The sequence below is a fragment of the Drosophila yakuba genome, chromosome X, assembly GCF_016746365.2.
Source record: "Drosophila yakuba strain Tai18E2 chromosome X, Prin_Dyak_Tai18E2_2.1, whole genome shotgun sequence".
NCBI classification, from domain to species: domain Eukaryota; kingdom Metazoa; phylum Arthropoda; class Insecta; order Diptera; family Drosophilidae; genus Drosophila; species Drosophila yakuba.
Window position 1 is genome coordinate 7,950,634 of NC_052526.2, and position 27,405 is coordinate 7,978,038.

General features: G+C 39.6%; 2 protein-coding genes across 23 annotated transcripts; one reads left to right on the plus strand and one right to left on the minus strand.

Moving 5' to 3' along the window:
* The first annotated feature begins 750 nt into the window (after positions 1–750).
* LOC6524629 (protein-tyrosine sulfotransferase) lies at positions 751–17,369 on the plus strand. Of its 2 annotated transcripts, none has more exons than XM_002100450.4 (7): positions 751–909; positions 3,223–3,353; positions 8,088–8,328; positions 8,833–9,012; positions 9,929–10,065; positions 10,131–10,329; positions 14,138–17,369. In XM_002100450.4, exons 1-7 carry the CDS (start codon positions 751–753, stop codon positions 14,615–14,617), a joined length of 1,527 nt encoding a protein of 508 aa, XP_002100486.3. In that variant the 3' UTR covers positions 14,618–17,369. The 2 variants fall into 2 exon arrangements, with proteins under 2 accessions (XP_002100486.3, XP_039226100.1); XM_039370166.2 differs by having other exon boundaries at positions 10,131–10,291; positions 14,138–14,267.
* A 282-nt stretch (positions 17,370–17,651) lies between these two features.
* On the minus strand, positions 17,652–26,722 carry LOC6524630 (troponin T, skeletal muscle). 21 transcript variants are annotated; one of them, XM_015190307.2, is made up of 10 exons: positions 26,609–26,722; positions 24,342–24,389; positions 23,663–23,707; positions 21,657–21,680; positions 20,646–21,015; positions 19,569–19,787; positions 19,400–19,492; positions 19,255–19,335; positions 19,077–19,155; positions 17,652–18,255 (listed from the first exon to the last, which is right to left on the minus strand). In XM_015190307.2, the coding sequence occupies exons 2-10, from the start codon at positions 24,362–24,364 to the stop codon at positions 17,999–18,001; spliced, it is 1,191 nt and encodes a 396-aa protein (XP_015045793.1). In that variant the 5' UTR covers positions 24,365–24,389; positions 26,609–26,722; the 3' UTR covers positions 17,652–17,998. The 21 variants fall into 21 exon arrangements, with proteins under 21 accessions (XP_015045793.1, XP_039226107.1, XP_002100487.1 ...); XM_039370173.1 differs by lacking the exon at positions 19,077–19,155 and adding an exon at positions 18,495–18,573 and having other exon boundaries at positions 23,663–23,704; positions 26,609–26,721; XM_002100451.3 differs by lacking the exon at positions 19,077–19,155 and adding an exon at positions 18,495–18,573 and having other exon boundaries at positions 20,643–21,015; positions 23,663–23,704; positions 26,609–26,721.
* Positions 26,723–27,405: the final 683 nt, after the last annotated feature.

A 27,405-nucleotide genomic window follows, 5' to 3' on the forward strand; every position in this document is an offset into this window, starting at 1 on the left:
TGCCGCGTTGTTGTTGCTGCTGCTGGCTAGCCAAAAAGGAGCAAACAAAAGGCGAGGCGATGCAAAGCAATCAACGTCATAAGCAGGAGCAGCAGCAGGACCAGAAACAGCACCAGAAACAGCACCAGAAACAGGAACAGGAACAGACCAGACCAGAACACAGACCGGAACAGGACCACCAAGAACGTGGACGGAGTTATTGTGGTGGCACCGCCAAGCCGCCGCCGCATCAGCATCAGCATCAGTATCCTGCTGCACTATAGGCACATCACAGCCAGCCAGTCCACCCACCACCAACCCAACCACCAGCCACCAGCACCACCACATTCACCCGATATTCCACACTCCGCATCCTTGGCAAACAAGAGGAGCTGGCATCACAAGGAGCAACACGGCAACGGGGCACTAGCAATAGCAATAGCAACAGCAACTGCTACAGCAAAAGCCAAAGCAAAACTCTCGCTTTGAGGACCTCAAGAAAACCAATTTACATATTTAAGCTTTGGGCAAACGTAGAAGCGGAGTAGCAACTAGACGCAATCAATAGGAGCCGGAGCTGAAAAAAGCGACGAGTGGGCGCCTTCGGGAAGAAGGCAGTAACACCACACCACATCATACCATACCATACTATACTATACCACATAATACACCAGATCAGATCAGATTAGACGAGGCCTGAGAAGACCACATCATCATCGTCATTCGCCGAATCAAAGGGCAGTTAGCTGCGACAACTACACCACCGCCAGAATGCGACTGCCATATCGAAATAAGAAGGTCACCCTGTGGGTGCTCTTCGGCATCATCGTCATCACCATGTTCCTATTCAAATTCACCGAACTGCGGCCCACATGCCTCTTCAAGGTGGACGCCACCAACGAGCTCTCCTCCCAAATGGTTCGCGTTGAGGTATGTATCCCCAAATCGAACACAATCTGTTTGCCCCACACCCCCCAAAAACCCCCACAACCCCACAACCCCACAACCACCATATCCATTCTTCCATCCTTTCCGTTCCGGAACAGAAAAAAAAAGAGGAGAAAACCATCGAACATCGACTTCCTTTGCACCAAGGTGCGTCGCAAAAATGTAGGCATGTGAGTAGGAAATATTTAAATTGAATCAAATGGTAAAAGGGCTGATATACCTGACAAGCAATCAGTTCTTCACTGATTCTAGGCTTGCCTTATTCGATAATCCATTTTTGATTCCGAAATCAGTGCGATGCTGAGCACTTTCAATTCAAACTTGATGGGTTATTTGAATTCCTGCAGGCGAATTGCGCTTATTATGGACTTCAGGCATCTAAAGCGAGCTATTGTGATATCTAAATTTTATCTGCAGCCCAAAGAGCACTACATTTGTGTGACGCACTGTGCGGCGTCCACGCCCCTCGTGCTGACCAAGCCAAACAAAAACATTTGCAATGATAAATCAAAGGAAAAAATGCATGGGAGTAGAACCTTAGCTGGATAACTAATTTCATGTTGGCTGAGCACAGATGAAAACCCAGTCACACCCCCCGGAAAACACCAACCGCACACGCAAAACCAAAGCAAAAGTCATTCAGGGAATTTAACTGGTTATCGGATGACCGAACAAGATTTTGTAAACATTAGTCGAGACCAAAATGGTCTCGTTGGACTTGAAATGGGCGATAGTAGTAGAGTCGGATGGGATGGGGTGGTGTATCCATTGATTAGCATTGGGAATATCGAAGGCGGAGGTCATAAGCAGCTTTGGCCATGGTGGCCAGCAGTCATCAGCTTAGGTGAGGTGGTGATGACTCCACAAATGGAAGACAATGCGTCCAGGATGCTCAAATCATTTCCACAGAGCATTAACACATCCCCCCCACAAAATGAAAGGGGGGCTTTACACATGAAAAGGGGCTTTAATTCCGGGGATTTTGTGGATCCAATTATGGAAGTTTTGGAGCCATGGCTTAATTCGGCTATCATGCCGCATGCAAATGCATAATTATTTGGACCCATCGATTTATATTGCATTGCATTAAATTCAATGCACACACACACACACTAAACTATGGCATCAGAAATGCATCTTATTTAAAGGGGGGGGAAATCACACTGTTCGGTGCAAACAAATGGCATAAAATTAATGCAAATCCAAATACAGAGTTCGGGTAATTAAGGAACGCAATATAAATAGGCTTTAATTCCGGATTATTTTGTGCTGCCAAATATGGAAAATTTGAAGCCCAGGCATAAATTGCCAGACAGCCAGGCAGTCGGGCTTTTCAAAATGCGAAATCAAAACGTGACTTAATTAACTTTCTCAAATTGGCTGACTTGCAACACAGCAAACGAAATTAATAGTAATTCTGGGATTAAATTGTTCACCGCCCAACCAAGTAGTAAATTCATAAACAAAGCACTTTGAACAATGGACTTCAATTTGATGGACTTCGGTTCAGCATGCAAATGAGCAGCAAAAGTGATTGATAATTTAATCCATCTTTACTTAACAGTAGCGAAAATCAATGTTGTGGTTCAATTGGGTAAACAACAAATGCAAAAGTATGAAAACGTGTTTGCAAAAGGTTCGTAAAGCTTTCATTTGTTCTCACCAACAAGACTAAATCTGTGATGAATTCTATTTATCTTATAAAACACTGTGATTAGATACAAAATAGCGCCAGGCCACTTTTATCGCATTTCTAATTGAATGCTTATGATTTATGGAAGTCGATCGATTTCACATTAGGCGGGTAACAAACATCGCCATGTTTACCTTTGATAAGGTACCAAATTTATCACAGGCTTTTGGGCTAGGTATAGATAAGGCTTCGGCACCTTTTGGGGCTCCATATGGATAGCTGGCATCTATTTTTAGTAATGCCCATCACCTGTCGCCTCCATTTTGTGTGTCTTCTGACGCTAATGCCCCCGATGGCGTTGACACCTGCGCTTGTTCAACCAAGAAGCCATCGCCCACAATCAGCTTTCACTCCGCATCATCATTATTATAATACAAATCATAATAATAATCATAATAATCATAATAATAATCACCGTGGCCATCAGCAGGAGCCATGCCATTTATTTTACGCCTGCAACTTTTCTCTAATTTCATATTTTTTCCCTTTTTTCTACACCTACACATTGCCGTCGCGGATGCGGATGTGGATCCAAAAACCCGGACACGGCTACGGCTACGGTTACGGTTACGGATACGGATACGAAATACGGACACGCTCAGAAATACCTCACAGATGACAATCAACGCGTTTATTCATACAACCGTGAGATGCCATTAATATTCATAGGCGGCGTGCCGAGATCTGGGACGACTTTGATGCGCGCCATGCTGGATGCCCATCCCGATGTGCGGTAAGTCCTGCTCCCCAGCCATCCTGCTATCCTGTCCTCCTGCTCGCCACTCTCGAGTCCTGAAATCCTGAATCCCGAAGCCTGGCTACTGGGTTTTCCCCCCCCAGTAACCGGATAATACCCTTTCCCACCACCCGGCGACTGTTCGATTTGATTGTTTGCCACAATGCCGCGGTCTCGGGGGCGAATGCTTCACTTCCTTCCTTCCTTCCATCCATTCATCCATCCATCGGAGAAGTCTTGCACATATCGGATATCAAAGGCGATTTATTGGTTTGCCATCGAACACGAAAAGGGTTGCGTTAAGGGTCTCAAGATGTAACAACTTTATATGCCAAGTCATATTTAATCACCTGATCAGTTTGTTCTTCCATATTATATATATATTATATTCTCAAATATTACATAACATTTTCAATGGCATCATCGAAATGGATACCCTCGCCGTTAATTTGTTAAAGGACTCGAAATCAAGGCTGTCAATTCAATTAACATGTATCTTTCACCGAAAGAAACTCAATTTAAAGTTGGCCCTGTGTCACATTTTGCGTAAAAGAAGTCCTCTCTTTTTGCTTCGAGTTGTTGAGAACTTTGACATATCACAAATCTATATTATTCAGACATGTTTATCTCTATTTCTCTTTTTTTGTAATAAAACGCCCTTTTTGAAATTGAATTTTCATGGAAAATACATTCCAAGGCAATGACTGGCGTAGCTTACTAGGAATTTTCCTTTTCTAAAATTGCGAGAAAAAGTTCGAAGAAAACGGCTTCCACTTTAGTAGTTCAAAAATTTCACACGTATCGCATATCAATTTCCACTTATTTGTTGGGCTTTGTTTAAGCTGATCTTGTTTATTTTCCATTAAACGCGACCTTTCTTTGTTTTCCTTTAAATTAATACATAAGAATGTTGGCTTAATGTGTATTATATGTGTATTCATTTAAATGTGGTTCAGTGGTTACAGTCTTTAAATTTCGTAATATACCCAACTCAAATGGCAAATTTCTTACACCTTGACGCATCATCAAAAGTTTGTTTACCATATTTTCCAAATCCTTTAAGCCAGGAAATCTGCTAACCAAATTTCACACTTGCCCTGAGTGGAATCAAACATTTGCCGATGATGCCTTGGAAAAACATTCGAATTCCAAATAATTTCCTCTTCCGTTCCTTTTTCCCTCTTCGGCTTTGTTGCACTGTCATAAAGTGTATTTGTATTTCCACACCGCCCCATTGGGGAAAATGTTGTAAATTTTAATATACATATACATTTTTGGGGCCGTTGCTCCGCCGATTCAACTTCCCAATTTCAATCTTCCACCTACGGCAGCCAGGCAAGCCAGTGAAACCAATTCGATATATTCCGTTTCTGCCCTTTGGCAATTTTAATATCTTTTTACTCTTCATTTTGAGTTGAGAGCCGTGCTGCCTCCATTTGCGTATCTGTTTGTATACTTCGGTCCGTTGTTTTTATCTGCGATATATTATTATAATAATTTCTTAAGTCCACCTTACGCACGAGTAATTAGCCACGGCATTTGGCGCAATCTGAAAATGAGAAATGGTCAAGTTTTTCGTTAGCCCAGCCCCCCGCCTTTATGATATTAACAATTTGCCTTTTTGCCCGGCCCATTTCCAGACCATTTCGCTCCATCCTGTCATCCCATCGTATCCGTGGCCTATCCTGTGTCCTGGATCCTGACATCAGGATGCCTGGATGCCTGGTTGGCTGCTGGGCTGCCTGGCAGGCAGTCAGTCAGTCAGTCGGGGTTGCTTTTTCTGATGGCTGCACAGCGCAATTTCCGCTATTTAAAAACCGACTTCCCTTTCCCTCAAGGATCTCACGGATTTTAGTTACAGAATGGGTCCTCGTCCTTTGTTCGCCTTTGCAGGACTCCAAAAACGTAACGTGGGCGGTGCAAAGTGTAAAACTTTCCTAACCGTATGTGGAGTAGGTCACCTCACCCTCATCTCCACGTCTCCTCGCCCTGTGACTCCACATAGTACACTCCTGGTTTCCAGATTAAATCTGGTTTAGTATTTGTAGCATTTAGCATTTAGACTTGGCATCAACTAATTGAGTCTGGGGCAAGCCCCGAAACAATTTTGTGGGATTGGCATGGAATACTAGGGATAGAAGGCTAGAGGAATAGAGGCATAGAGGGATAGAACCAGACCCGTCGAGTTGGAGGGCTCCCATGCTGAGGTGCGAACAAATGTAATTGGTTGGGGCCAGATAAAGTTGTGACCCCGATTTAGATGGTGCAAAATAGGTGACTCCATGTTTTCGGGCTATTAAATTGCGGTTTTAATGCGTTTTTGTTTTTATTTTGAGTGAACCTTTTGAGTGTTTAATGTTGGGTAATTTAGGATTGATAACTTGGTGTCACAGAACTAAATTCTCAATTCTCTGCTTAAATTATTCAGGAGGCAACTAAACTGCATTTTTCTATTTTATTTTCATACATTTTTAAACTAAAACCAAAACAAGTAAAAACGTCAGTTATTTTGACTAGTTTTCTTAGCAATTGCAAACACGTAAGCTTGCTACAGATAACCAACTTAATTAACAAACAGATAATACAAGTTGACTTACAGCTTGAAAATATATCAAATTAAAACAAGAGAGAACGCTATAGTCGAGTTCCCCGACTATCTGATACCCGTTACTCAGCTAGTGTAAGTGCGAAGGACAGTTTTTGGCGGTTTGTGGGCGTTAGAGTGGGCGTGTCCAAAAGTTTTTTGGCGAATAGATAGAAATTTACAAGACTAATAGAAAAATGAAAAAATATCAAATAATTTTTCAAAAGTGTGGGCGTGGCAGCTTTGGGCGGTTTGTGGGCGTTAGAGTGGGCGTGGCAAAAAGTTTTTTTGCAAATAGATAGAAATTTACAAGACCAATACAAAAATGAAAAAATATTACAACATTTTTCAAAAGTGTGGGCGTGGCAGTTTTGGGCGGTTTGTGGGCGTTAGAGTGGGCGTGGCAAAAAGTTTTTTTGGCAAATCGATAGAAATTTACAAGACCAATACAAAAATGAAAAAATATTAAAACATTTTTCAACAGTGTGGGCGTCGCAGTTTTGGGCGGTTTGTGGGCGTTAGAGTGGGTGTGGCAACATGAATCGACAAACTTGCGCTGCGTCTATGTCCCTGGAGTCTGTATGCCTAATCTCAACTTTCTAGCTTTTGTAGTTCCTGAGATCTCGACGTTCATACGGACAGACGGACAGACGGACAGACGGACAGACGGACGGACAGACGGACATGGCCAGATCGACTCGGCTATTGATCCTGATCAAGAATATATATACTTTATATGGTCGGAAACGCTTCCTTCTGCCTGTTACATACTTTTCAACGAATCTAGTATACCCTTTTACTCTACGAGTAACGGGTATAATGATAAGTTGACAATAAAGCAGCGCACTTTAAGTGCTTACTGAAGTTGTGCATAATAAACAAAATAGTGTATTAGTAGAAAATTATTAATATAGAATATGTTAATTAGATTTGTTATTCACTCGAACGTAAACCGTAATGACTGGCACTATTGCTCAATTTTGTTTAATTAAAAAAGGCAATTAACTTTGATATAATTGCTCTCAAAAATGTGCGGTCACACAAATTAAATCAAATATTTGATTTGTATCTTTGACATCAAGGAGCAATGGTTAAACATTTAGTAATGAGTTTATTACTAGCCACTACTGTATGATATATACTATTTACTATATAGTTTCATATAAAACTTATGGCTTCGATCGACTTTGATTACTCTGCTTTTTTGGGAGGTTCATAAGTTCGAGTTACTTTTGTTTTGTTTTTCAATCGCCGTTCGTTTGGCTGGCGCTGCTGTGTGGGATATTTATGATAATTTACGCAATCAGGCAGTAATTTTTTGTGTGTGCTCTGAACTTGATTACGGAGCACTGGCGGCGGAAAATTCTAGAGCGGCAAACGAATCGTTTGAAGCCCTTTATAGTTCACTGGTTTCAGCAGTCCTGGAATGGAAGGGGGGCATACAGAGAAGAGGACTGAAATCGGAGTTATGCAGCAGACATCGAATCGCGACGGGGACTCCACTTCCACATCCGCATCCACATCCGCATCCTCATCCGCTGGAGGGTAACCCAAAAGAGCTAACAGCGGATGGCATACCATTTCGTTTTGTCGATTGCATTAGAAGAGCGGGAGGAAGAGGAGCAGGTGGTGCTGGAGGTGGAGGTGGAGGAGCAGAATGGAGGTTGCACAATGGAGGTGGCACCCCCATCACATGTTGCCCGGCGATACTGAACTAGGATATTGGGGCGTCACTCTACCAACGTAAAGCTTGACTTGGATTTTCATTTAAAGGGGCTATGATGTGAACCTGCTGTTAGGCAAACTCCATTGACAAGTTATACTTGAAGGTATCTAATTTAGCTAAATAGTAAGCTTAAGTAAGTAATGCTACCAAGTTAAATCAGCTTAGTTAAAGGAGCGCTGTGAAGAAATCCAGCATTGAAATGATCACAATACTGCGAGCCAACCAACCATTTGCCGTCCATGTTGTGTCCCAACTGAAAGCTTAGATTTTGAAATCCATGGATCCAACAGGGATGCAACAATGCACCGCATCCACGTAAACAGAAGCTGCCCCGCAGCCACTATTCCGCCGCTTTGTGTGTATTTATTCTCATCTGTATATATATATATTTTTTTTTCTTTGCTTTTTGGAATCCGTGCAGCTGCGGGCAGGAAACCCGCGTCATTCCGCGCATCCTGCAGCTGCGCTCGCACTGGCTGAAGTCCGAGAAGGAGTCACTGCGCCTGCAGGAGGCCGGCATCACCAAAGAGGTCATGAACAGTGCCATCGCGCAGTTCTGTCTGGAAATCATCGCCAAGCACGGCGAGCCGGCGCCGCGTTTATGCAACAAGGATCCGCTGACGCTGAAAATGGGCTCCTATGTCATCGAGCTATTTCCGAACGTAAGCACCCGCAGTGATACAATTTCCGCACACTCCGCACACTTCGCACACTTTGCATCCTGTGCAAGCATAAAAAACATAACCATATCAGTAATGCAATACCATTTTCATTTACCATATCTGAGTCTGGCATTAAAGCCATCTTCGCTCGCCGTTGTCACAGAAATATCACTTTTAATGGACATTAACCTGGGGGGTTGGTGGCACTGTCATCCAAAAAAGAACGCCAGCCAAAGATAACAAAAAATATTTCATTAAATATGTTAAGCTGTCGCGACAGGCGATTTAAAATCTTTGCTGTGATATAATGTGATATTTGTATATATCAAATATCAAAATTAAAATGTTAAATGTATTAAAAGCATTCAGTTTTGAAAGAATGCGATTTAATGAAGTGCATATACTTGATTGTTAATATTTAAGTGCTAATATTCTATATAGTGTTTCTTTTTTTTTAATACTTTTTGCGGGTGCACCCGTTACCCGTTTTTCTGGTCGTTACAGGCTAAATTCCTATTCATGGTGCGCGACGGCCGGGCGACTGTTCATTCGATTATATCGCGCAAGGTGACAATCACCGGCTTCGATTTGAGCAGCTACCGGCAGTGCATGCAGAAGTGGAACCACGCCATCGAGGTGATGCACGAGCAGTGCCGGGACATTGGCAAGGACCGCTGCATGATGGTGAGTCCTGGCCACCCATTCACACAGACACCCAGACACCCAATAGTCAGATGCTCACATGGCCACCAGGAGCAGGTGGCCAGGTGTGGCGCCACCCATCTCAATCAACGATGATTAACTTGGTCGGGGAGCTGCAGTCTGGCACAGGAAATTAAGCGAGCTGACTTTTAAATTCCATTGATGGCGGCTCTCAAAAAAACGAGTGTATATTAAAATGTGCACAGATAGGCGGCATTTAAAGAGCCAAGTATTTGTGGTGCATTGTAAAACCATTTATGCACTCGTTTTTGCCGAAAGCGTTTTTTCTATCAGTATTTTGGCCATAACAATGGAAATAATAGTCCCAATGGGGAATATCATACCTCGTTGAGTTCGTAATTAAATTTCCTATCAAACTGCGTTTACAACAAAAAATGTTATTTTTTTCACATTTTTTGCAATTTTTTTTATGATAATTTTTGGATAATTGCCTAAAATCGTTTTTCTGTTTTTTACTACTAAAAATACCAGTATTTTGATCAGAACATTGGAAATATTGGTCCGAATATGGAATGTCATACCTCGTTGAGTTCGTAATTAAATTTGCAATCGAACTGCGTTTTCGAACAAAAATTTTATGTCTTTCAAATTTTTTGCAAATTTTGATGATGGTACCCCTTACAAAAAAAGCGAAAAAATGGCCAAAAATTATTTTAACACAGTCGGTCAAAAAGTGATTTGGTTGGTTAGTATTGGTAATTAGGAGTACAAAACTGTAATTCTTTTCGCTCTCTGACCATTTTCAGCCAAGTTATACAGAAAATACCAATCGCAAATATTGAAATTTTGGCAAAAATCGATTTTCTGTTTTTTTGCGTAAATAATTATCGGTATTTTTATCACAGCAAATAATGAAATGCATTTCTTTCTTTGTCAGGTGTACTACGAGCAGCTGGTCCTGCATCCCGAGGAGTGGATGCGAAAGATATTGAAATTCCTGGACGTGCCGTGGAACGATGCGGTGCTGCACCACGAGGAGTTTATCAACAAGCCGAATGGAGTGCCGCTGTCCAAGTAAGTGGAAATCGTAGAATTGCGAATGTATTGAGTCCATAATTCAACATTGCATTCAATCGCAGGGTGGAGCGTTCGTCGGACCAGGTTATCAAGCCGGTTAATCTGGAGGCGATGTCCAAATGGGTTGGCCAAATACCCGGCGACGTGGTGCGCGACATGGCCGACATAGCGCCCATGCTGTCCGTGCTCGGCTACGATCCGTACGCGAATCCGCCGGACTATGGTAAGCCAGATGCATGGGTGCAGGACAACACGTCGAAGGTAAGGTGCAACCCCACACCGGTTCTCGAATGCAAAACAAACTCAAAACACTCCAAAAACAGTCACTTTTTCATGTTACCACTTCACCAAATCATCTCAGCACGCTAGTGATGCCAATATTCCATGTATTATTTGTGATTTTCAATCACATATTTTTAATTATTTAAATAAGCTGCAATCCATAATGTTGATTTGAGAACTCATATTCTCTGCTAAACAATTGAATTCAATTCTACACCAGAACGCAACTTAAATTACAACTGAAATAGAATTTATTACAAACTCTGTGGGCCATACGTTTATGAACTTTAAAATTTTGCAAAGCTTAAGGCAGCATTCTTTCCAATTTAGGGCTCTTAAGATACTTCCATTGGCATCACCACCGTCAAGTGCAGGCAAAATCACTCTATACCTATTACACACCAGCACCACCCACTGGAATCCCTTTTCGTGTCCTTTGTTTTTGTTGCTTGTCATTTTCACAGGCTCTTGTTATCTTTCACCTTTCACTTTGGCTCGGGGCCGTTGAAGTTGCCATTGCCGCTGCCACTGCCGCTGCCAGTGTCATTGGCATATTTTGCACTTCCCTGCATATCCCATGCACATATCCCATACGCACCGTATGCCCTGCCCCTCCAACCACCAGCAACAAAAGGGAAACCCAACCACTTACATCACATCACATTGTGCAACTCGTTTTTGTTTTTTTTGTTTTTTTTTTATCCTTCTACTCGATTTCGTTCTGTATGTGCGATTTGTGTTTTGCTTGTTTGTTTTGTGTTTTGCACTTCGCCTTCTCGTTTGTTGGTTGCACCTAGCGATTTTACTTTATATTTGGTTCTTTTTTCCGCCTTTTTTTTGTATTGTTCTTTTTCCAGCTACTTTGATTCATACGAGTATGTGTAATGCATTCGTTGGGGTTACAAAGCCATGAAACTGAAAGGAACACCATTGATCACAATGATGATGTGGGTTTGATGTGGTTCGCTTGCTGGCGCCATCTATGGTTGATAGTATGCACATTGTGCGCTTAATGTTGGGAAAAACTATGATGTTCTGCTTCTTTTTTTTTTTGTAACACCTGGAATATATATGGAGTACATATGAATTTAATCGAATAATAGTATAGTATATCGAGGGCATGCGGTAAAAAATATTGCAATTTTTTCTTTCCTCAATGTTGCAAACTATGTAATGTCATTATTTATTTAACACTTTCCGCTGCTATATATTTTATCAATCAAGGTTTTTTGCACCCATTTTTACGTAATGTGACATTTATTTTCCTTCGTTTATGCCAGCAAAAGTTGCAAGAGTAGATTTCATGATTAATTTATCCAGTTCCAAAGGGACATTGCAGCATTCAACAACAAATTAAATAAGTTCAATGAAATAAGTTGTACTTTTTGAGCAGATTTACCCGGAGATAGTTTAACATAAATAAATTTTACTAAGCAATCGCATTATCAGATGTACGAGGAGTGCAGTTGAGTTCATTGCTGCCCAGCAATTTTAATTAGACCATAATTGGTTTTTATGATTTGGCCAAGGATTCAAGGACTCAAAGCTTTTCCCAGCTACTTTCCTTACAGATTACAGAGCTAACAGCTGTCGGCCACCGGAATTTTCAACTATTTTGATTGCAATTTTCGGTTAACTTGGCCATTTTTACCGACCTTTTGCCCCCTGACTTCCCAGCTGCCTTCTTCTTTCTCTATTTTTTTTTTATCCCACCCGTCGGCAACTGGTATCTCTGTTTGCAAGTGCATCCTGCTGAGTTATGTCGGGCGCAGCGAGGCGTTAAATTAGCTGCTAATTAATTAGTCCACTCCTCGTTACTCCGGGCCACTCGACTCGAGTGGCGTTGAGTTAACTCAAGTTCAGCTATCTGCGCGCTGATTTACGCCTCCTTTTTTCTTCTCCAGCATATATTTGCTTGAGCGCTATTTCTTTCTATATTATTTCATAGAACTCCACTATAAATACTAGTAATCGCTTGCAAAATGGTAGAAAAATAGTTACAAAAGAGATGCAACTGCATCTTGATTTTTTTTTGCATTTGTGTGTTATGTGTCTCAACGCAACGAGGTTAAAAATGAATATTTTCACTCGATTTGCTGCACCTAGGCTGGAACCTCTTTTTTTTTTTTTTTTTTTTTTTTTTTTTTTTTTTTTGCGGTGCCAGTGGTTTGTTTTTTTTATGATGTTCCCGATTTTTGTGCGTTTTTATTGGCCTGTCAAAGGGGCACTTTCTGTTTGACAGTTGCAATTGCAATGTTTCCGAGCTGCTGCTGCCAGTGGTGGCCAGTCGGTGGGCGGCAGCTGCGGAGGGGGCGTGGCCGTGGCTTGATGGCATAAGTGGCAATTTATACATGCACGCCAACGGCAGACGGGATGGTGAAATGGGGCAAGGAGGTGGTGGATAAATGTTCACGGGAACCGGACAAAGTTAAGTCAACTTTCGCAATCCCCGCCAGCTTGACAGGCATCCGATACCACCACCCCCAACCCCCATCCCCTATCCCCCATCCCCTATCGCCCATTGCATCGCCCGAACCGATTGCAATCCCGTTTTTTCAGTAGTGATGGCTCACCGGCCAGTTAACCCATGCACCCCCCCTCGAAAGCCACGCAACGTGCCACGCAATTAATATCAATTGAAAGTCCGGCAATTTCATTATATTCCTTAATTTATGTTAATGGCAAATATTTTAATTAATTGACGGCTCTGTGCCCGCAGCCCCTTGCCGCCATTGCGTTCGCTTATTGGAAGAGAGGTGTCTGCAAACATTAAATATTTTAAACATATTTGCATATTTAATATTTATGCAAAAATTAAAAAGCGAGCGGTGGCAGTGGCGTTGCGTTGCAGCGAGGAAATTGAAATCAAATAACGAAACGTTAACACCCTGAGGTGGATGGTAAAGGCGAAAGGGGAAAGGGGAAAAGGGAAAATAGCAACTGAGTTAAAAGGAAAAACCGCACAAAGAAAGAAAATGTTGTGAAAATTACGCTTACGTTGTAAAAACAAGAGCTGCATTTGTACAGCGAAAGATAAACAAAAACCAAATGGAAATCTAAAATATTTAACAACGAACAGAAAGCGCGAATAAAACGAATTTCAATTGTTTCCAGTCACAATTTGCGTAAAAAAGCCATGAAAACTAATGAGATAGCTTCTAAGAATAGAACAAACTACGTTCTTGGTTATAGAGAACACATTTTAAGTTCACATTTTTTATAATCATTTTCAATCAATTTTAAGTTTGCTTTAAAGAGTAAAAAATGACCATGCCAAATAGAGTGCAAAAGTGAATTTCTTCCATATTTTAAGTGCGGCTGACGAAAATACATAAAACTAAACTGAAATAAGAGCCAAAAGCAACTAAGGAATTTCCATAACTGTTTTTCTTGCGCTTTAATTTGCACAACTGCGACGTCGCAAAGTTGAACACCAAATTGTTGTGCTGCCAAAGTTTTCGCTTTGACAGGCACTCAAACGTTTTGTGGCAGTCAAAAAAGGGGGCAGATGTTTGCATACGCTGTATGCCACATAGTGCCGCAGTTGCAGCAGCAGCAGCAGAAGCATCAGCCATCAGCCGTAATGAGGAGGCCATCGGCAACAGCTGCAATTGCACGGGAAATACACGATTTGCAGGGCTTTTGGGGAAAGGGAGCTGGAAGGAGTGAGGAGGGGGGAGGGGGGAAGAGGGGAGCAGTTGTACTCGTATGTGGGTTTATTCACGCACAAGTGCGCCCATTATGAGCGGTCTAATTTGAATACGCATTTGGTTCTGTCTACTTTCAGCTAAAGGCCAATCGAATGCTGTGGGAGAGTAAGGCGAAGCAAGTGCTGCAGATGTCATCCAGCGAGGATGACAACACGAACACCATCATCAACAATAGCAACAATAAGGATAACAACAATAATCAGTACACAATCAATAAAATTATACCAGAACAACGCGGCAGACAGCGGCTGCATGTACAGCAGCAACATCTGCAACAGCAGCAGCATCATCCGCAACAGCAGCAACATCAGCGGCAGCAGCAACATCAGGAGCAGCAGCATCAGCAGCAAGAGGAGAGCGAGTCGGAAAGGGAAGCGGAACCGGATCGAGAACAACAATTGTTGCATCAAAAGCCAAAGGATGTAATTACGATAAAGCAGCTGCCATTAGCCGGCAGTAACAATAACAATAACAACATCAACAATAACATCAACAACAATATCAACAACAACATCAACAACAACAACAACATAGAGGACCCCATGGCGGATACATGATATCCGCACATACCCATAAGACTGCCGCGCGGCAAGCATTGAAACTGGGTAACTAACTCTCTTGGCTGCCGATAAGGACAACGATAATGATAACTGTTGCTGCTGCTGCAAGAAACCAATTTTAAATTGTATTAGCTTGATATGTGTATATGCAAATGATGTACTTGGATTAATGCTTCGTCAAGTTACCAAAAAAACAGCAGAAAAGCAAGCAATTAACATACAACACACAAGTAGTTACACTCTAAAGAAACGTTTTTGTGACGAAAAGACTTAAAGTTGCAGGGAGAAATGCCAATTTAAAAGCCAACCTCGCCCTGCGTCCTGCGCCCCCTTTTAATTCGCAGTAATTTATTTATACCTTAATATCTCTTAACTGGATTTACCTTAATGCGGGCTGGGCGTTGAATTATTAAATTTATTGTGCAATGAATTGCTTCATTTGTTCCATTCAAATGGTCACTACAATTACTATTACCTTAATTAGCAGCTCTCAACATATTCAACTGATAAGCTACTTAATTTAATGAAAAACTGCATTCATATAATTCAGTTTGAATTTAGTTGATTAAATGCGATTTTGAGTCTTTTGTTTTATCGAGCGGTTGGCATTTACCCCCCTTTCCACGTCGTCTTACAGTCAAGAAACGCACTGTATGCCTAAATATTAATAAATGTGTTGCAACAAAAAATGATAACCACCAAAAGAAGCTGAAGAAAAAACGAGGAGTTTTTGCAATAATAAAGATGCAGGAAATCCATTGCATGCTCACACCGACCTCGTTTACAAGAAAAATAAAAACAAAACATTTTAATTTAGTTTAGAATTCTTTTTTAAGCCTTTTGTACGAATGTTTTTTGAGAGACTCGTGTCGGTTTATCACCTAGAACCTTTTTTTTTTTTGTATCTGTAATTGTGTACATAAAATATAAATATCTGAATTATGTTTCCCACTAATCGAATGAATCTCTACCTGAAATTCGTCTATGGGTTCGCGGAATCTTTATAGAGTTTTATAAAGAGTAAGGAATACAATATAACATTAAGCACTGTTTATAGTTTGCAAACGGTAGGACAAAGCAAAACGAAACCCATTTAGAAGTGTTACATTTTTAACGAGAAGAGCTTTTAAGATGTTTAGTTTATTAATTGTAATCGCATATAAAATATTTGCTGCTGATGACAAAGAAAAAAAGACGTGAACTAGTATAGAAATATTAAAATTTTGTAAACTTTTTTTGTGTTGCAATAAATTGACTGAATGTAAAGAAACCCAATTTAATAAAACCATATATAACTATATATATAAATGTATACCTTAAACTGAGTGTCTAAATGTATATGAAAGTTGTAATAGATTTTAAATGTATATGTGTGCGTGCGGTAAGGGAATCGAAGAATCGAAGTTAGCTAAGCTAAATTATTTGGTCTAGGAAATTTACTTCAAACTCAAATGGCTGACCTAGAACAGTGAAAGAACGATTACAGCAATATAAGGACACAAACTTAATGTTTTATTTGTAAAAGATGACGGGTTTTTGGACAGACTGTACTTACAATTCGAAGTTTGACAGTTATTACATTAAAAATTTGACAAAAAGAAACCTTCTACGCAAACTGTATTCCCAACTTTAATACTTCCCATCTTCTTCAGTCATTTGAATTTGAAGGTGGTTTTTTTTATAACCTTTTTTTTTTTGTAGCAAGGAGTATATCCTTGCACACAGACAGACACTCACACAGACACACGAGCCTTGTCCGTCCTAACTGCTGTGTGTGTGCGAACAGGATGGCTATATTATGTACTTACTTGTCGTTAGCTTTGTGCTCAAAGAAAACTATTTATGTTTGTTTGTTATAATTAATTTCAAGAAATAAAATGAGAATCGCTGACAATAAATAAGGAAAAAATGATTGCTTAGAGAAAATTGAAGTTTATTTGATGGCGGCGATGGAAAATCCCGCTTGCTCGCTAATAGCTAAGAAGAAAATTAAAGGAAAATAAAGTCAAACATAATATAAAAGAAAAAAGTTTATATAAATGTGGTTTTTTGTAGTCACAGTGCGTGTCGCAACCATAAAACTATTCAGTTTTGTGATTGAAACCGTATTTAATTTGTGAACTATAATACAAGATATATATAAATGTGAAACGTAAACTATTTTTGCTAGCTTTTAAGATGCATTTTTTTTTTCCTCAAAATTACGCCTGTATGTATGTAATATGCATAACTATCTTAATACACATGTATTATATATTGTATTGTACATTTTTTTTTGTGTGTGGAATTGCTGCAGTTAGGACAGGAATCCAGACACCAATGTTGAGAAACTAGCGATCTACTTGCAGCTGACAGACAATCAGAGTTTAAACGAACTTAAAATTACACTATATTGCACTCCCCTCCGTAATTCCAAATTATTATTAACCCAATCCGTTCACGCCCCAAAACCATTGAACCATAACGAAACGTATTTAGCCAATTGTAATCCACGAAAATAGGTAACTGTACGCTGCAAAGATCCGATATGGAAACGAATTAATTCTAATTACCACACATTTTCTGTGCGCAGACTGTAGCCTAAGAAAATTGTACAATATTGTATTGATAACGACATCCCGGCAAAAGATAAACGATGAATCAAAAAAAAAAATATATATATATCTACGAAATTATACTGTACAAGAATAAAATAAATCAACTGAGGAAACAATAAAAGTTAAACATAAATGTAAAATCATGCAACCGAGAGAGTAGTATTTCTAATATTTTATTTGGGTGGGAGAACTTTTACGCTTGCAATTTAAAAGTTATTTTTCCAAAAATTCTGGGAATGGAACCTGTTGAAAGGAGATCAACCCAAAAAACACCGAATCCTGAATATCTGACCAACTTTGGCTAAAAGTTTACAAAGAACGCTGGGAGAGTCTGGTCCCTCGTTGAATGAATAGGTATCCAATATCCCCACTTTAACGACGATGATCTGGAGACCCGATCGATACACACAGACATGCACACAAACAACAGGAAGTTTTCATAGATATGATGCCATAACACACTTTAATATCTCGATTGCTTATCTTTTTTTTTTGGTTGCTTGTTTTTGGTTTTTGCTAGTATTTGACTTAGTTGGTGTTGGTTTTGATGTTTTATTTTAAAAGAAATCTTACATTTCTCGATTCAATAAAAAAAGATGTTGAGTTTTTGATTTTGAATAGCAAGTTGTTGGGCGAATAAGCTAAGATATCATAACTACTTAGTTCATTCTTTTACTTTTATTAAAATTGTTTGGCTTTGGTATTTAAATGTAGTGTTTGTTTTTACGAAAAGTGGTGAAGGAAAGTGGTGCGCGAGGGCGGGCCCAGAGTGTGGATTGGTCTATTCCTCCTCCTCCTCTTCCTCTTCTTCCTCCTCCTCCTCTTCCTCCTCCTCTTCCTCTTCCTCCTCCTCTTCCTCCTCCTCCTCCTCCTCATCCTCCTCGGCCTCCTCATCCTCCTCCTCGACGACCTCCTCCTCGACCTCCTCATCATCCTCGACGATGTCCTCATCGGCCTTGGCGTCCTCCTCGCCTTCGGGTGTCTCGGGCTCACCGGCCTTCTTGCCTGGTCGCTCGCCGAACCACTTTGGCAGTTTGGCTATGGATTACAAGTATTGAAACAATTAGCATATCACTGGTGCAAATCGAAATAGATAGAATCAAAATTGATCGACAGGAAACAGAAAAAACAAATTAAAATAAAAACACAGCACGACAATGAACAAATTGATGAATGTTGTTCTGTTGTTCGTCCTCCCTTTTTTTAGGGGTACAGTTGAGCCCCATTTTTCCCAGCATAACTCGCTACATAACTCGCATCTGATCTAAAGTACATACATTTTTGACGGCCGGTGTATTGCTCCTTCTTCTCGTTCCAGATCTTCTCGTTCGAGTCCTTGGAGATCTCATCCCAGCCCTGTGTGTAACAGTGTTGTGTTCATGTGTTGGTGTGTGATTTTATGAGCACAGTACAACATACAGTTGACAATTATGAAATATGGTACATAAAACATAGAAAGAGATAAAAAGAGAGTAGACGTTAGGTGCGTTATTGGTTGTCAGCCTCCCAGAAAGACCAGAAAATACCCCAGTTTCTTGTCAATTCTGTTACGTAATTGCATTAACGACCCAACCTTTTGACGTTACTGTACTTTCGTAAGTGCTTCAAATGTGACTTTACTTTCGTTAGCCCGCTAAATACCCAGCCTTCACTTGAAAAAGCTTCACAACCTCCCCATCTTTTGACGTGACTGTACTTTTAGTAGTGTTTTGAACCACCTCAGCCTTTTTACATGACTGTACTTTCGGTGGTAGTGATACGAACAAAAAACATAGTTTATGATGTAAACATAAAACAATAGATAGATAGATACAGAAGAAGAGAGACACGTAGACGTGAATATTTCAGCGGACGCTTACATTTTGTGCGCTGAGTGAATCTTTCCTGTCTTTCTTGCCAGGTCTTTTCTAAGGTTTCCGCATAGACCGTATTATAGCCCTAAATGTGCGTAATATTGATACAGTTACAGTTACAAAGAGGCAACCCAAAAAAATACCCAAGAATAGTTAGCTATAGAAAGGTAAACCAAATACTTACACCCTCGAAGAGCTTCTTCTTGTCGTCATAAGAGCGGGTGTCCACACGTCGCTCATACTTGGAGGCGACTTGAATCTTGGGCTGTGGGGCAGAGTACCACGTTAGCTATGTGAGCCAGGGATCGGAAATTGTAAGGCTAACTTACCGGGTATTTGCCAGTCAAAGCTTCCGGGTCGAGACCCTTCTTCAAGGCTTTGTGCCTGAGCTGTTGCTTCTGTCTTTCCTTCAACTCTTTCAACTGTTAATGGATGGATGGCTGGTCAGTAATTGTGATCCCTAGAGGATTATGGGCCACAGCCAAAAGGGGTACTCACATCGTAGTCCTGACGTTTCTGCCTTTCTTCCAAGTCATACTTCTCAGTTTCCAATTTGACAATGAGCTCCCACAGCTCCTGGGCCTTCTCGCGCAGCTTAGCCTCGCCGAATCCTTCGATGGCCAAGGGCTTGATGCGGAACGACAGCGAGATCTTCTTCTCCTCCTCCAACTGTTCCTTAGTCTTGTTGCGTTCCATGGCGGCGGACGAGAGTCCCAACTATTTTTTGTTTCATGTGGCGAGTTTTTTTTTTTTTTTTTGGTTCGATTCGAATTTCGCGCAGGATGCGTTTTAATATTTGGTTTTTAGTTTTGTTTTGCATAGCAGACACATTTCGTTGTGTTTTTATATATATATATATATATATTTTTGATTTTTCGGATTTTTGAGATTTGATTTTTGATTTTTGGTACGTGCGGTACAAACGTGGTGAGAGACAAACAGTGAGAGAGATAGACACACACAGAGAAAAGAGCGCAAAACAAAGTGATATATTGTTTGTTCGTGTTTGGTGTGTGTACATGCGTGTGTTTGTTTGTTTTGTTTTGTTTGTTGTGTAAAAGAAAAAAGAAAACAAAAAAAAATGTTTTGTTGTTTCAGTTTCACATTACAGTGTAGTGTTTTAAATGCATATTTTAAGCGATCGATGTGAACACAGACGATTAACGATTGAGAAATGTCGGAATGATCGATTTATGCAATCACAAATAATCGATAATGAATTTTTGCATCACATACAAAAAGGAATAACGATTGTAAATGATCGATGGAGCCAAAAAATACAAACGATTGACAATTGTGAATGATCGATTCGGGCGCAACACAAACGATTAAGGATTACAAATGAGTTCGATGAGTTCCAAAAACCGACGATTAGGGCGATTGATGATCGATGGACACGACGGGTGACAAATGAGGAGTTGATATGGAATTGATTTGGAATCAAATAAATAAAATAAAAAGAACGAAAAAAGAAAGAAAACGAAAACAGGAAGAGAGAGAGAGACAAATGGGGGGAGGCGGGAGAACGGAGGCGTATCAGCAACCGGCATTGATGGAATCTCATATAATTACCACGCCTGCATCCTTCTTGGCAATGGTGAAGTTGGGGCCCTTCTTGTCCTTGTCCTTCATGGCCTGCAGCATAGCCTGGCGCTTCTTCTCGGCCTCCTCGAGACGCATGCGCTTCTCCTCGATCTCGCGCTGCTTCTTCTCCTCAGCCTCACGGACACGGCGCTCCTCCTCCTCCTTCTTGCGCTGGGCCATCTTTTGCTCCTCCTCGGCGCGGGTGACCTTGCGCTTGGCCTGCTTCTCCTTCAGCTTCTTCAGCTCATCCTCCTCCTTGGATCTCTGTTTGCGCCACTCGGTGATGTATTCTTTCAGCTGATCATCGAGGTCGGAGCGCTTCTGGTCCTGACGCTTGATGAACTCTGGGTCGCCCTCTCCTCTGATGATCGTGACGGTAAGTGAGGGGTGGCGGGAATGAGAAAGAACTCGATTAGTTTAATCTGTCAGGTTGTGATCTATTCGATAGCCACTAGTACTACGAGTAATGTCTAGGCACTAAACATTAATTACAGAATTTTGACGGAATTTCTAACGGCCTGTTTTTTTGTTTGGTGATTATATTTAGATTATTTGGTTCGATTCGGTTCCGAAAGTCAAAGAGTTGTTTTTACAATTAGTATCCACCAAAGTGCTGATGTGAGAAAGCATTAGATAACTACATTCTACGTATGGCAATACTACTACTCTAGTTATAAAAAAAAAAAACAGAAACAGAACAGAAACACACCAAAAAAGATAGGGGGAATTGCTTCGATGGCACTGGAGTGGTGAGTTGTGGTGAGTAAGAGTTTGTGTTGAGTAGTGCTTGCTACAGAGGTACAGTTTACACCTTAGAAACTATTTTATTTATTTTTTAATTTCATTTTTTTTTTTTGTTTTTTTTTTTGGTTTTGAGTGGTTTACTGGACACGCACAGGCGGATTAATCGGGGACGATCTTAAGATAACTCTAAGGGTTTAGTCTTGGTTAGCGTTCTGGTTTCATTTGTTGTTCACATTTGTTTTTTGTACATAGACTTACTCGGCTGGTGTCTGAGGTGGTTTTCTATACGTGAGGCATTGAGGTGGCAACAAACATGGAGGTGGTGATATTTTTATTTATATATATATATATATTGGTTTTGTGTTTCAAAAATTGACAAATTCACGATGGTTTCGATTGATTGATTGATTGATTGATAGTTGTTGTGGGTTTCGGTTCGAAAAGTTCATACAAAATGCGATTGTTTTCGTTATTTCAGTTTTCAAACAAAAAGGAACGTTGAAAAGAAAGAGAAAAACGGTTTGTTGTTTTAAAAAATTCATTTGCAAAATATATTGGTTTGTTTGTTGTTTCATTTTTTTTGTTTTATTTTTGGTAAACGGAATGAAAGAAGAAGATAAGATGGATAATATATATAGAGAGATATTTGCATAAAAGGTTGAAAAGACAAATTAATTTTGTAATGGTAGGTACGTAATTGTTTTTGGTTTGGTTTTGTTTGTTGTTTTCTGGTTGGTTGTTGTTCTAAAGAAAACTCAAAAATGATTCCAAGCAACGAATCTTTGTACAGTATGAACTGGAACTGGTACTGGAGCTGGTTCTGGTTCTGGTTCTGGAACTGGAACTGGTTCTCTGATGCATATGGAGCAGAAATGCACACACAAAAACTTGAAATTTTGTTTCAATTTGTTTCAGAAATTGGCAAACGAGCACATAATTTTGGGGCCAGGCAAAGTGTAATTTAGGAAAAAAAAAACTTTTATACAGATATGTGGGATCTTTATAGGTCTTTCTTTCTTCGTTTCATTGGTTTCTCACACAATTTACTTACTTCCTGCAACAAGAACGAGATCAAAAAGAGATGGAAGAGAGAAAGAGAGAGATAAACAGAATTGATATCAATGATTTCCAAGTCTTATAGGCAACAACACTTGCTAAGCCAGGCCAGCGATAGGCAGAAAGTTAACTTTTGGTCAAAAGTCTTTTGTTTTAGAATTTGGAAATTGCGTTTGACGGCTTTGGAAATGTATTATCTTGTGGGGAGAGTCGGGAGATACGATGGTATAAATAGATAGACAGATAGACAAAAGACGTGTTACAAGTGATACAAAAATACATAGTAAAAAACCGACTGGGTTCAAAATAATAGTGCAATTGCCTGCAATTTTTAATGATCATTAAATATAAGTAGGTATTTTAGTTAATTGGATTATTTGGATAGATTTTCTACCATTTTACTGCAGAAAACGATTACTTTTGCGAACTACGTATACGTAATATTTTGCTATTCATTATGCCAATTTTTTTTGTTTATAAATAACTACTACTACCATTATTTTGAACACAGTTTCATACACATGTGGGTGGTGGTGGTGGGGATACACACAGCTTTTATATACACAATTTGCCAATTTTTCGCTAGGTTTTGGGGGTGGAGGGTATGAACTATGAACTCGCTGCTTGAGTTGGTGTGTGGGGTGAACAGTGGGTGGGTGGGGTTTGCTCTCGGGTTCCATTAGTAAATTTTGTACAATTATCGGATATTGTTTTTGTGATCGTATACTTTTAATTCTAAATTCAATTTTGGTTTTTATAGACACACACAACAACACATTGAAAACAAAAACCAAAAGAAATAACAAAAATGTACACACAACAAAATATAAAATAATAACTAAAGAAAAATTAATAAACAAATAAAATTATTTACAGACGAGTACACAAAACAAAAATGTTGGGTTGGTTTCGGGGTTTCTGGGTGTTTTTTTGTTTTTATCTTTTTTGGGGAATACATATTTCTACCAATTTCAAAAAAAGGGATGGTTTTTTTTTTGCAGACATTGACAAAATACAACACATATAGAAAATTTGGAATACAAAATGGTGGGCAAGGTTCGGTTTCGAAAAAAATCAAAAACTTGGTTATAGTTATGGCAAAAAAAAAAAAAATATAGACATAAGTGAACACCAATCGAGTTCTTTAGGCTGCTGCACCAAAACCAACAAAAGATGTTGACAAAAATCGGCAACAAAAATGTACTTACGTCTCCTCGCGGGTCTCCTCGACAACCTCCTCCTCCTCGGAGCTGCTTTCGAGTTCGTAATTAAACGAATTCAGTTTTTTTTTTTGATATTTTTTGGTTTTAGATTTTTGAATATGGTGTTTTTTTTTTTTATATATATATTTTGGAGTGAAAGTGCAGGGTTACACACGGCACACGGGTGCAGAGGTGATATTGTTGAATTGTTGTTGAATTGTCGTGTGGTTGTTTGTTGAATAGTTGTTGATTGTTATTAGTTGTTGATTTCAAAAGAAACGAAACGACAACATTAGCGGTTGTTCGAACAGATTCATGGGTTCAGGTTGTGGTTGTGGTTGTGATTTTGGAGGTTTTTGGGATCGTGGTCGGTATATCGGTTCGGGTTCAAGGATGACAATGCGTGGAAATAGAGAGAAAGGAGTACAGATCAAAATAGGTGCCACTGGTAAACGTGATTACAAAAAGTTCTCTTACAAAAATCCACAAAAATCTGATCGTTGAATTAGTTAGTATGTATAACAATAAGGGTTCAAACGAGACCTTCGAATACCTCTCTTTAACTTTGCTACTTTACTTAAGTCAACTGTTTACTTTTACACACTTTAAACTTTTGTACGCGGTCATACGCGTCGTATACTTAATATTTGCATCGTCTCCCATTTTTCCCATGGGTTCTACTTACGTGTACTCTTCATCGTCGGACATGGCTACGGTTTAGGGTTGAAAAAACCTGCAATAACAAAATACAGAAGAGAAAAATATTCCTTTAGTTTGGGCATACAAGTATTTGAGATGAAATGAAGCAGCCAATGTAATGGAACAGAAAAGATTGTGGTACTTTTCAAATATAATTCGATTGATATTATTTATGCACAATTAAATATAAACCATTTATCCAACAAAAGCAGCAACAACAATAGAATAATATCGAAATGCAGGTGTACCAACGGATATAATATTATTAACAAATCAACTAATGATTGCCCTTTCGATAACCCCTTTTCTATTTTCTATTCAGGGTTTCACTGTACTTGAAGCAGCCTTTGATGGCCCAGCGATAACTCTATAATTAGACGGCTCTGTCGCCCTATATATATGCGATTCTGCTGTGTATATGTAGGCAGGGCGACCTGTCTTTTTATAGCCGGCAACAATGTCTCGTTCTCACATCATAATCTTCCAAATTGAAGAAGAAAAAAAAAACAATAAATTCCGTACGCTCTGCTCTAAAATTATTTAATTTCCCATGCTATCTATATCTACATCTATATCTGTGTGTGTGCGAAGGAGAGAGTCGTAGTCCAATCTATGTATATCGGTGGTTTTTTCTTTTTCCTCCGATTTTTTCTCAATTATAAATAGACTTTGGGGCAGTATTGAATTTCCCGAAAGCCGAAAGCTTCCGAAAACATCAAAAAAAGCTTCGGCGAAAGCCTTTTTTGAAAATGTTTCGTTTTTTTTACCTTGGCACTAAATCAGAAAATCTAGAGAAGCTTTTGAATTTACATATATGCATATATATCAGGGCGTACTGGTGTAAAATGAATAGAAAATCAAATCAAATGCCATTCATAGATCGCTAATATATATGCTAGTTATTATGCCACGAATTTATATATTTCACATTTCTATGAATATGAATATTCTATTTCCATAATCTGTGCACTTTTGCACTATTTAAATGCAAATACTCGGCTTATATTTTTAGCTGTAGATAAACTGGGTCAGTTGCGGCGAGAAGTGCATGGAAATGATGCGAAATGGAAAAGTTCTGGAATACCTCTATATAATGCACCTGGTTTTATTAACCTAACTGTTAAAACTGGTAGACTATAGATCTTAAAGAATATACGTCTATCGTCTTATAGTACTGACATATACGACAAATCTGACATTTTTGTGGTATGCTTTCAAAAACATGTCTTTTGAGTTCAACTCCTTCTCTTTTCAAGTTCATAATTTTCATAATTCAAATCTAACCTACTTCCTGTTTATCCTTATCGAATTTGCTTTACAAATTTCCCTTTCTATAACTCGATCTATCTCTGCCCTGCTTCCATTTATAGTCCTATACATATATCCTCCAAAAATCTCCAGATCTCAGTTCTCGATCTTGTGTGGGTGGCGATAGTTGCGTCTCATTTTCGCCTTCTATATCTCTAACATCTGATTGGCGCCTGCGCGGAAAGCTATAGAAAAAGTTTTCCCTCTGCGTATCTGTGAGTGTGTGTGTGTGTGTGAGTGTGCGTGTATGTGAGTGTATCTTGGACATTTTGCCAAGGTAAAAACACACTCGCGCACCCATACAAATCGAATTTATTTTTAAAATTCGTTGAAAAAAATTTGAGAACTTTTCCTCTCAGATCATATAACACTTTCTGAATTGCTTAGCTATATATAATGTATTTATATATGTATATGTATATATTCCTGTCTGGCATTGTTGTTGCTTTTGCATTTTGTTGTTGTTGTTGCTGCTGCGGCTAATCCTGTTGTTGTAGTTGCCGTTGAATATTGTTTTTGGCGTCGCCAATGCCTGGGCGAATTTTTTCAAATTATTTATAGCCTTTAGCCATTATGACAAAAAAAAAAAGTTGAAAAAAAAGGTTTTTTGAAAAATTTGGCTTCAGAGTTCGTTTCGTTGGCTTTCAAGTCATTTTATCGCACTATTTGTTCGTAGATTGCACTTTAAAAAAATTTAAAAAAAAAAATCAAAAGTTATATAACACTAGGATTTTCCAATTCGTAACTTTCTTTTGTTGATGTTCGGTTCGTGGTTCGTGGTTCAATCCCAAAGGATTTGGTTTTCTCGTTTTTGATAACTTTCTTTTCGTTTTTAGGCACACAAGTTTATTACATTTTTTTTTTTTTTTGATTTTTTTGGTGATGCAGCATTTGAAGGAGATGTGAAGCAGCAGTAGAGCAGAAACAGAAAAAAAAAAAACTTACTTAGGGAGAAAAACAAATTGAATTGAAGTCCGAGCAGCTGACGTCGTAGGAGCGAATGCTGCGGTTCGACTAACCAAACTGACGATGAAAAGCGCTGCTACACGTTATGTTAAAGAATTTTTCGTCGCGTTCGCGGAAAAGCCATTTCCACGCACACACCGATCGCCATTCTATATAGCCAATAGCAAGACACGGGTGCAAGCAGGCCAGCGCTATATGCCACATATCGCTGGCCGATGTGGCAACAAGTGGGTGGTGGTGGGTGCCTGGGCGCCTGTAGTGTGTTGAATGTGTGTGGATGTGTTGAATGTGTTTTTCGGGGATTTTTCAGGTGGGCTGCTGCTGAAACATAAACTTGCACACGCACACAGCCAACGTTGAGTCTTTTCCAATTTTCCATTTTGGCCAGAGCGAGATGAGGCATACGATATATATTGTAGGCCATGTAGAACACGCACATAACTAGATCATAAGTATATAGCCTATGCGGACGTTCGGAGCGTTGGCGGCTTTTTACACATTTGTTTTTGGAATCAAATATCGTAGAACATAAATTTCGCAGCCATTAAAAAGTCGGCCTGCATATATTGCCGCATGTATTTGTACAAACATACGTACATATGTATGTACATACATGACGATATATAGCACATATAGTTTGGATTCCTCAGCGGATCGTTGCAGCATTTGAACCCCAGAGTGCACGCCCTAAAAAATTTATATATATTGTATATGTATATTTATTTACCTATATCTATATCGCGATCGAACTGCTGACGTCGAACGGCCTTAGGTGG

What these genes read in the sequence shown, in the direction of transcription:
- LOC6524630 (XM_015190298.2), bottom strand. Translation starts at nt 24,364, where the DNA reads ATGTCCGACGATGAAGAGTACAC. An exon ending in CCACCTCAGACACCAGCCGA is followed by an intron (nt 21,016 to 21,656) that starts GTAAGTCTATGT and finishes CACGATCATCAG; the next exon opens with AGGAGAGGGCGACCCAGAGT. An exon ending in AGAAGAAGCTCTTCGAGGGT is followed by an intron (nt 18,574 to 19,254) that starts GTAAGTATTTGG and finishes TGTTACACACAG; the next exon opens with GGCTGGGATGAGATCTCCAA.
- LOC6524629 (XM_002100450.4), top strand. Translation starts at nt 751, where the DNA reads ATGCGACTGCCATATCGAAATAAGAAGGTCACCCTGTGGGTGCTCTTC. An exon ending in GCAAGGACCGCTGCATGATG is followed by an intron (nt 9,013 to 9,928) that starts GTGAGTCCTGGC and finishes TTTCTTTGTCAG; the next exon opens with GTGTACTACGAGCAGCTGGT. An exon ending in TGCAGGACAACACGTCGAAG is followed by an intron (nt 10,330 to 14,137) that starts GTAAGGTGCAAC and finishes GTCTACTTTCAG; the next exon opens with CTAAAGGCCAATCGAATGCT.